General features: G+C 48.1%; 2 protein-coding genes across 2 annotated transcripts; one reads left to right on the forward strand and one right to left on the reverse strand.

Moving 5' to 3' along the window:
• The first annotated feature begins 2,447 nt into the window (after positions 1-2,447).
• LOC120649454 (auxin-responsive protein IAA14-like) lies at positions 2,448-3,979 on the forward strand. The gene is made up of 3 exons (XM_039926247.1): positions 2,448-2,769; positions 2,895-3,215; positions 3,337-3,979. Exons 1-3 carry the CDS (start codon positions 2,603-2,605, stop codon positions 3,392-3,394), a joined length of 546 nt encoding a protein of 181 aa, XP_039782181.1. The 5' UTR covers positions 2,448-2,602; the 3' UTR covers positions 3,395-3,979.
• A 970-nt stretch (positions 3,980-4,949) lies between these two features.
• On the reverse strand, positions 4,950-8,716 carry LOC120649453 (rRNA-processing protein efg1-like). Its single transcript, XM_039926246.1, has 8 exons — positions 8,434-8,716; positions 7,656-7,785; positions 7,443-7,555; positions 7,194-7,332; positions 6,975-7,083; positions 6,714-6,777; positions 6,375-6,614; positions 4,950-5,300 (listed from the first exon to the last, which is right to left on the reverse strand). The coding sequence occupies exons 1-8, from the start codon at positions 8,590-8,592 to the stop codon at positions 5,295-5,297; spliced, it is 960 nt and encodes a 319-aa protein (XP_039782180.1). The 5' UTR covers positions 8,593-8,716; the 3' UTR covers positions 4,950-5,294.
• Between the last annotated feature and the right edge of the window lie 766 nt (positions 8,717-9,482).

Below are 9,482 nucleotides of genomic sequence, written 5' to 3' on the forward strand. Positions count from 1 at the left end.
CGCCCCGGGCAACTCGATCGGCGCCATAATCTCTGCACAACGCCGTGGCCGTGCCGGCCGGTAGGAGCTCGACGACCGGGCGTGATGGACAGACAGATCGCACGCACCCCTCCCCCCCCCCCCCCCCCCCCCGCATCCACCACCGATACCGTGTAGCTACTGCACATGCCGTGACCCACCGGCCACCGGCCGAACAATCAACGTCGCCGCCGCCGCGGCTGCGCAGCACGTACGTGCGGGCGTGACAGCGAGTTGGAGCGATCGTTCCAGGCGCTGCATGCGCGCACCTACTGACATGGCAGGCCAACTAACCGACCCATCATGCCCGAGAGCGGCCATGACCGGAGCCGTGGACACCGGTGGGATGGGAGGATTATTTGATCTGCATTGCATGGGTGGTGCCGTGGTGGCGCGAGGCGACGGCGGACGCGAGAGGAGATGCGTGTGCGTGCGTGCTGGTGCTGCTGGCTAGCTCCTTGTCAAGAGGGGGACAGGCACCAACCGGGCAGGCGAAAGCATGTCTGGTCCGGTGCCGCTGCTCTCTGCTCGCTCCGGGTGGGTTGGTGCGCTCATCAATACCCTCCTCCTCCTGCTGCTCTCCTGTAGTAGTAGCTGCCTGCCGCGCCGGCATGCATGCATGCATGTGTCCGTGCGCGTGCGCCGCATGATTTCCTCTTCGCGTGCGTTGCTTGCCTGGTTGGTGCACGCTCGCCGTTGGGCCATGCCTAGGGGTGGTAAAGGGCCCAACATTTTGAACTAGAAAATCTAAGGATCGGACTCTAAAAGGGCCGGGCTCTAAACATATGTATTTTTGAACTAAAAATTTTAAGGGTTTTATTGGGCTGTGAAGAGGCCATTAGGGCCATGGCCCATTACCACCCTAGGCATGCCCGATGCCCCCGTTGGTTGGTGCCGGGCCGATCCGTCGATCGTTGGGCAGGCCGCGGGCGTGAGGGCGGCGAGATGCGATCGACGAGCTGCTGCTCCTGCTTGCTTGCTGGTTGCTGCTCCGTGTATCGTGCGGCGGCTGGTTGGCCTGCATGGTTCATCATTGACCTGCCTGTTTGGTTCCCGGCCGGGATATCGATTTTGTTCCTCTCATCCCCTGGTTGTGCAGGAGCAACTAAATCGAAACGGCAGCGTTAGGAATCTAAGGATTCTGTTCGAATAATAAATCTTACGATCGATGTAAATAACTTTAAAAGTAGGCTTGTTATTGTTCTGAACACACTTTTGCTTTATTACTAACTAGGCGTATAGCCCGCGCATTTGCGCGGCTAGTATTGAAAATTTAAAATTTTGCATATCGTTGTATCTTTACTTAAAGGTTATACTATTTTTTTACCATACATCATCCTATTCATTATCGTAAATTATGTCTTATTGTTGATTAAAAGTTTAAAACAATTCAACTATGATCTACCTATAATAACAATTTGATTTGTTGAGCTTTAATAATATTATGCAGATAATTATTCTTATTTTCATTTTATTTTGATTGATTGTTGTTAGCTTTAGTTTTTATTAATAATATATATTTGTAACTGATACATAGCTAAATGATATTTTATATTTAATTTTTCATAATGGCATTGGTGGGTGATTTTTAATTAGGCACAGTGATATTTTAGGCTAATTTTTATCGTAATGGCAGTGGTGGGTAATTTTTATTTTTCTATTTCTTTCGATTAACGTGGAAATTTCTAGGCCTTGAGAGCGAACGTGGAGGCTCCGTTTGTTGGCCAAATAATAAGATAATAGATTAATCGTTCTTTCATTGGATAACGGGGCTTGTTCTAAGAGTTTAGGTTACCGATTACTTCATTTTTTTTTAGAGTTAACGTTTTTCAGATTTGAACAAGGCTAGCTTGCAGAGGATTTGAATCTCCAGGCTGGCTAGGCTAGCTCTGTCTGGTACTCTTCTGCGAGGGCGCCAGCACGAATCTACAGTGCCGTCGCGTCGCTAGCTCGCTCTACGCGTACGACGTCGTGTATGCTCCACCACGGAGGACGCGCCGACGTGGCCCGTGAGCTGGGCGCTGCATGCGTCCACGGCCCATCCAAGCGAGACCAGACTGGCCGAGCCGCGACACGTGTGAGCCCCGCTTGGTTGGCAGCGCCTGGCCCACAGACCGCCGGGCCCCCAGCCGCACCCACATGCGCTGCCGGCCCGCGGCAACGGCCGTCCGTCGCAAGGAATCTACCCCCGACCTGGGCCCCGCCTGTCTGCCGGGCCCCGGCGGACACCGACCCCCGGCCCCACGGCCCGCCCTCCGTGTCCCCCTGGCCCCACCTGCCATACGGCTAGCGACGTGTCCTGGTCCTGGCACGAGCTGGCTAGCTGCCCCTGCTTGCTTTTTTTTTTTTGATCAAGAGCTGCCCCTGCTTGCTTGAAGCGGGGCTTGGACTAGTGCACGCAACTGCTAGCTGCTAACCAGCCGCCTCTATATATGCGAGCCTCCAAGGCACGCAACCAAACGACGAGCACGAGCAGTGCAAGCCAAGCATTCTATTCAGGCTCTCGATCTCCCTCTCTCTTCTTCCTCTATCTTCTCGGTGAGTTCGTTGTCGCTGCATCCGAGATCTTTTTGTGGGTTCGGCCATGGAGATGATGATCGACGCGGAGCTGCGTCTCGGCCCGCCCGGCGGCGATGTCACGGTCGTGCAGCCGGCAAGGAAGCCGGCGGCGGCGAAACGGTCGTCGTCGGCGGTGAAGAGCGAGGCCTCCGGGACCGGTGGCCATGACGACGACGCCGCGCCGGCCTCCAAGTAAGTGCCGTGCGTGTTGATTACACGCGCCCATGATATATGGCGAGACTGCTTCATCATCTGAATCTCCTCAGCAGCAGTTGAGCTTGATGAGCTGACGCGTTTGTGCGCTTGTGAACGCGCAGGGTGCAGGTGGTGGGGTGGCCGCCGGTGAGGGCGTACCGGAAGAACGCGTTCCATGCGGCGGCGGAGGCAGCGTCGGCGAGGACGACCAAGCAGGGTGGTGAGCAGCAGGGGGGGCTGTACGTGAAGGTGAGCATGGACGGAGCGCCCTACCTCCGGAAGGTGGACCTTCGGACGTACGGCGGGTACAGGGAGCTGAGGGACGCGCTGGACGCGCTCTTCGGCTGCTTCTCCTCGGCGGCGGCCGACGGCGGCTGCCAGTTCGCCATCGCCTACGAGGACAAGGACGGCGACCTCATGCTCGCCGGCGACGTGCCATGGGAGTAAGTACCAAGCAGATCTGAGTATTCCTAGCTAGCTCCATGGCTCCCATCCATGCATGAATAAAGGAAGAATAATCAGCTGGTCTGACGAGTTGCTATATATTTTCTGTGGATTTTGCAGTATGTTCATCTGTTCTTGCAAGAAGCTGAGGATCATGAGGGGCTCCGAAGCAAGATGATCCGAGTGTCGACGTCCATCGCGAGAATTTGTTGGACGCGTGTGGATCAGATGTATAGGTCATCATCTGGTCAGACTCACGAGAGATCTATCGATCATTCGATGGATGCGCATGGTGCTCCATCAATCTACGAGTACAGACATGGGGTTGAAGGCGTCGGATGGATACCTGCATGGGGAGGGCGGCGGCCAGCCCATACATGCATGCCTAGGTGCATCGTGTTCTACGGCCAGGTTGCCATACACGAACACACCCACACATGCACATGTATATAGGTGACGGCGGGGTACTCATCATGCTGCCCCTTGTCATCAGATGGGCGGTGCTGTGTTGGTCTGCAGATCACACACATTCAGCCAAGTAGTGGAGGGGATGAACTAGGATCTGTGTACATATGATGAAGCTGTTTCATTTGTAATTTTGAATTTCCCTTTTTGTATGAGTGAACAAAGTTTGATGCTGAGCGAAATATGTGCAAGAAACGAGAGGGAAATTTGATTTCAAATAAAATTGTATCGATGTTCTTTTCTTCTTAGTACATCTCCTGTGTGATGACAAAAGTAAAAAAAAAAACTTTTGTGCCAACTGTTCTGTCTGATAATAAACCTGCTTCTTTTTCATTGTCTCTTCGTTCATGTCTACCCATTCGTAGTGCGTGTCGGCGAAGTTCATGAGAGTCGTAACGGAAAAAAAAATCGCGACTTGCAAGGCATTAGATCTGAGTAAACTCGACAAAGTCCTTTCTGGTAACCGATAGCCATCAATGACCATCGTTTGCAACTAATCTGGTAGAGCAGGGAGATTGCCGTTAAGACTGCGCCATGGATGGCCAGGCACAAGACAACCGTGCATTGCCGCAACCATCTCTGTACCGATAATATCAAAGATTCGTGCCAAAAATTGGCAGACAAGCATTCAAATCTCCATAAAGAAACAGGCACGCATTCCCTCCCCAATCCCATTCGATCTTTTGTTCTGTTACGCAGGATGATGGATATTTGCAAATAGAAACAGAAGCGTCCAAACAGTAAAAGATCCCGTGCAACACACAGATACATACACATGCTTAGCACATGAACACTTGAGAGTGACGACACGTAACATAGAGCACAGCAGAAGACGCAGAGGAATCCCTGGATGGGTGATGGACGATGACGACGGCACCAGGAGACCTGCAGCCAGAATGTCACTGCAGCGCAGCGGCCACCACAGCCGGGACCTCCAGGCAGGGGCCATGCAAATGCATGGCTGCAAGAGAAATTCAGGTAGCGAGTCAGGCGACAACGAAATGTTACCGGCACTGTAAACATCACTCGGTAAAGGGGAAAATCAGGGCGCTATAGAACAACAGTAAAAGCCCCCCTTGCAACTGACGGTGAAAACGCTTCAGCAACGGACAACGCGCAGCAGACCCACACCACACCAGTAGATGCGAATCAGACAGCTGGGGGACAATGCAACATACGTATCATGCATTCAGGTCATGAGATCTCAGAGAGCTGGGAGCAGCCAGCAGACAACCGATTCACAGCCTAGCAAGGATAAAAGCAACCCCTTTCAGACCAAGACACAGGGTGTCCTGAAGCCATGGAGCTGTCCCTGTTCCACCCTTCAAGTACCATGAGTTAATGAGGGATCATGAAAAACGTAATTTCGCGAGGAAACCCAACACGCCATCCTGTAATCGGTAGATTGCCAGGGTCTAGGCACTGTAAGTGACATCCGTGAACAAATGGATGCAGAGTCGTTTTACATCAGGAAAGCATACAAAATCATCAACTTGCACAGGCACACCAAACATACAGTGTTTGTTTCCTTTACAAATTGAACAGGCTCAAAGTCAAACATCGCTGGGAATCTCAGCTCCCGCCTCCACGTTTCACACGCGCTTCCGGAATATTCATGCCTGTTGAGGTACACAAGTAGCATCGTGAGACTGCATATATCGATTAATAACATCAAGTACAAGAGACAAATAATCACACAATCGTTTCTTTATGGCAGACAAATGGTCCAATGCAAAACCAACTGGGCAGATACCATCATCAACTTGTCTAAACATAGGTACCAGCCACACAAACATCATGTGGCTAGATTTCCCTTCCTATGATTTTAAAAAGAATTGTCCAAGCTATTGGTATTTTATTACAGTTACTGTTTATGTACATCCCCACTTACGAATTGTATGATACATGAACAATCCTTTTGATTTTAATTTTCGAAGCCTTATGAGTGCCCACCTATGTTACACGGATACTGGTACGGGTATCGGATACGCGGATACGCACTTTCCCAAAAAACACTGGTACGGGGATACGGCTAGGATAATTAATAATTACACATAAATATCACATAGATATTCAGCAAGTGAGATTTTACTCTTGAGTAACTTCCCCTATACTCAGATGTGCAATACTTGCATGTCCATATAACATTACCTCTATAACTAGCCTTCTCTAAAAGCACAACTGATTCCACAAGGGGTTCTTCAGTTGCTGCTCATCTAGTTCTACAGTTCTATTGCAGCAAGTTCATCATTTTGTATCATCTCTTACTACCAAAACAGCATTTGGGTAGGCTGATTACTGCTTTGGTCTGTATCCCATCTGGCCCAAAAGTATCGGATACGCGTATCCAAGCAAATACGTATCCGTTTTTTCAAGATACGGCTAGAAACGTATCCGAGGCGTATCCGGGGCGTATCCGTATCCGATACGTATCGGATACGGATACGCCACCTCCTAGGAGTATCCGCGTAACAGAGGTGCCCACACAACAGCTACTATGATTATTTGGGAATACAAACACGATGATAACAAGATGCAGATTTCACAGAAGCATCCAAGGGACCACAGAGATAGAACCTCATAGTGCAGTTTGAAAAAAAAAGATGGATGCAAGGTTTTAGAACCAATTTATCTTCTGTTTTGTAAAATATGACATCATTAAAAAGATACACAGCGTTGATGCAAATTTATACCAGCTTCTTTTTCTTCTTATGCCTCCTCTTGCGACGTGGTTTATGAGCATCAGAATTTGAACTCAGATTGCTGTTATGATCCCCAGGATGATTTGGTAATCTTCTATTCTTAAATGATTCGCCGCTTGTGCTGTTTGAAGTATTGCTTGAGCTGGATATCACACGTTTATCTGCAGATCTGCCTCTATTTGGAGCTAATGAGCGAGGTGGTGGCATAAGAACCCGAGCATCTCTCTGACGCTGCAAAACAGAATAGGTGGGGTTAAATACAAGGAAATGCAAATTGTATTAGCTTGTCAGAACTCAGAATAAAACTAAGACAGCCCCTTCTAAAGGTACCTGGTTCTTTTCATCGCTTGACATGCCAGATGCTGCTCTACCTGAAGCACTGGAAGCTGGTTCCCTGCAGAAGGTTAGCACTAGTAACATTAGCACACCAAGTAAAAGAAAAAAATAAGAACACATTAGCACAGCACTAGCAATGCTCACCCAAGAACAGTTCAATTAATTTTATTAGATTTAGAACTTCGTATAAATAAGTGATAGCATGATAACATGTTGCAACTGCAATGGCCAAGAGCTGTGGTTTGTGAATCATACTTAGCACTTTTGTCAGTCCACTCATCATCAGCCTCTTCATCACTTGAACTTCCAGACATAAAGAAGTCGTCATCACTCACATCCAAGGTATCGTCATCGCTTGCTGTCTCTGTTGAATGGTCAAGAATTGAGTTTAGTAATTTACGTACTTGATATCCAGTCAAATGGACAGTGCAGATTTCAAAGGTTATCAAGAGAACTAGTAACACAAACATGCACCTTCTAAATCTTTTCCACTCGCAGCCGCAGCCATGAGATTCTCTTTGATCTGTTTACGCCACTTGTTCCTCTCTTCAACCGCATCCACAGTATTCCCTCCAGCGAACAGCGAGACATATTTCTCATTCTTTGGGAAAAACTACACACGAGGAAGGATATATAAGCTTTAGCTACATTCAAGCAGGTCCAGATAAACAATGGGAGAAAGATTCAAGCAGGTTCATCAGGGCAGTAGTGTAGGAAGCTTACTCTAACATATTCAAGGTCTTCTCGCAATTTCGACAGCTTATTGCTAACATCATCACCATTTGAGCGTTGCTTCTTCTCAAGGCGCCGTATCATCCTCTCAATTTTTCGCCTCTCTTTGTAGTTTGAACACCAACATCAAGAAGATTGTAAGCACAGAGGCAGAAAAAAAGCACCAGATATGGATAGGAATAAAACAGCTGAGTAATAACAGACCAAAGAATTTTATCTTCCTATCTCTCAACTGTACTATCCGTTGAACAGCCAGTTGATTCTGAAGCTCTTGCTGCCTCTTCAGGTCTTCAAGTTTCTTCTCTTGAGCAATCCTAACGTCATCAGGAAGGTCCTGAAAATTAAACATATAGCATTTGACATATCAACATGGCTAAACAAAAAGGGCTCTATGGTTTCTTGTAATTGGGAGTACAGAAAAGAATCTTGATCCATGAAAACAGAAACAGACAAGGCATCTCCTTCACATGGGCATAGTCATGACCACACTTTTAAATCAAGTTCAATTGCACTCCCTCACTTCTACCTCTGACAAGAACAAATGAAGACCTTTCATAATCTTTTCTGATCAATCAGCTTGAGCAGCAGATATCATATGTTAGTTACTTCAATCAATATTGATACTGAATGACACCTTTACAAGCTGCCTAAACGAACAGTAGTAATCCAGCTACACCATGAACCTGACCTGAATGCAACAAAGGGAGGCCTCAGTCGAAACATCAATAGGCCTCTACCCTAGCAATTAGTGAAAAATAACTAACAATCGAGCAATTAAGCATCGATGCCAAACTACCATGTTTAGTTGAAGTCCAACTCTACGGTTGGCGAAATGTCTCAGTTAACTAGAAAACCGAGAGGCTCGCAAGTCGCAACACCCACTGCTCCGCAGGCAACAGCTAAAACCCATCCACGGGGCAGAACGAGGAGCAGCGAGAGGGTCCCGAGCTCGACCGAGTAGACCCCGGGGCTAGGCAAGTACCTTGCGGAGGAAGCGCTCGGTGGAGCGGATCTGGTTCTTAAGCGAGGCGGTCTTGGCGGCGACAGGCCGCTTCCGCTTGCGGTCGGCTACGCCGGCGGAGGCCGAGGACTTGGGCCGGCGGACGGCGGCGCCGCGGCGTGGGTAGCCGCCGTGCGCCATCGCCGGAACCCTAGGCGGAGACGGAGGAGACCAGGAGCGTTTCGCTCGCGTGGCGTGCGCGAGGTGGGGCTTGGATTGGGCCGTGTCCGGGTGGGTCGGGCGCTTTCGCGCGTTCCGCCGCAAAGGCGTAATGGCCAGATGCCAATGCCCACCTCATAACTGTTGGGCCTGCCTGCATTCGGCTTATCTAGACTTGGTTTATTGCGACTTATTTTCTCACACACAATACTATTCAATCTACCAGCTGAGCACTATTCATTCTACCGGCCGAATATAACAATCTTTTTTACCAAAATTTTATTACATAATAACACTTAGTTAGATAGGCTGTCTTTTGAAATCCAACCGAATGAGTGCCAAAATTTGTAGATTTACCCACATTTTAGCATGTCCATATTTTGGTGGTCAACCAAGCAGGCCTTTGATGCACCCAACATAAAAAATGGAGCAGGGTCAAGGGTCAAGAGTCTGAGGGACTCATTAGTGTAGCGTGGCTGATGGTATTTGTAATGATAGAAATAATAGCTTAAGCATAAATATTTCTAATACATGGCTAAACTCTATTTGATGGAGTTTAACACATTGCCAAAAAAAGAGGTTTAGTAGTGTATTAACATTTGAACAAAGCTCAAAAGGATTTTATTTTTTTGAACTCGGCATATGTAAATTGTATGTTTTTTATGAACAATATGCAAGCGACTAATCATACAAGCTTTTTATGAACAAAGCTCAAAAGAATTCAACGGGAATGAAGGTTGGCCATCAATTTGACAATGCTGTTGCTGTGCCATGCATATATACTATAATACTCCATCAGGCGTTGTAGTTTACCTTGTATGATTATGGGCACACTATACTCCAGGACCAACGATAGTCAAATTTTACCCGTC

Source organism: Panicum virgatum, chromosome 9K, assembly GCF_016808335.1.
Source record: "Panicum virgatum strain AP13 chromosome 9K, P.virgatum_v5, whole genome shotgun sequence".
NCBI classification, from domain to species: Eukaryota; Viridiplantae; Streptophyta; class Magnoliopsida; order Poales; family Poaceae; genus Panicum; species Panicum virgatum.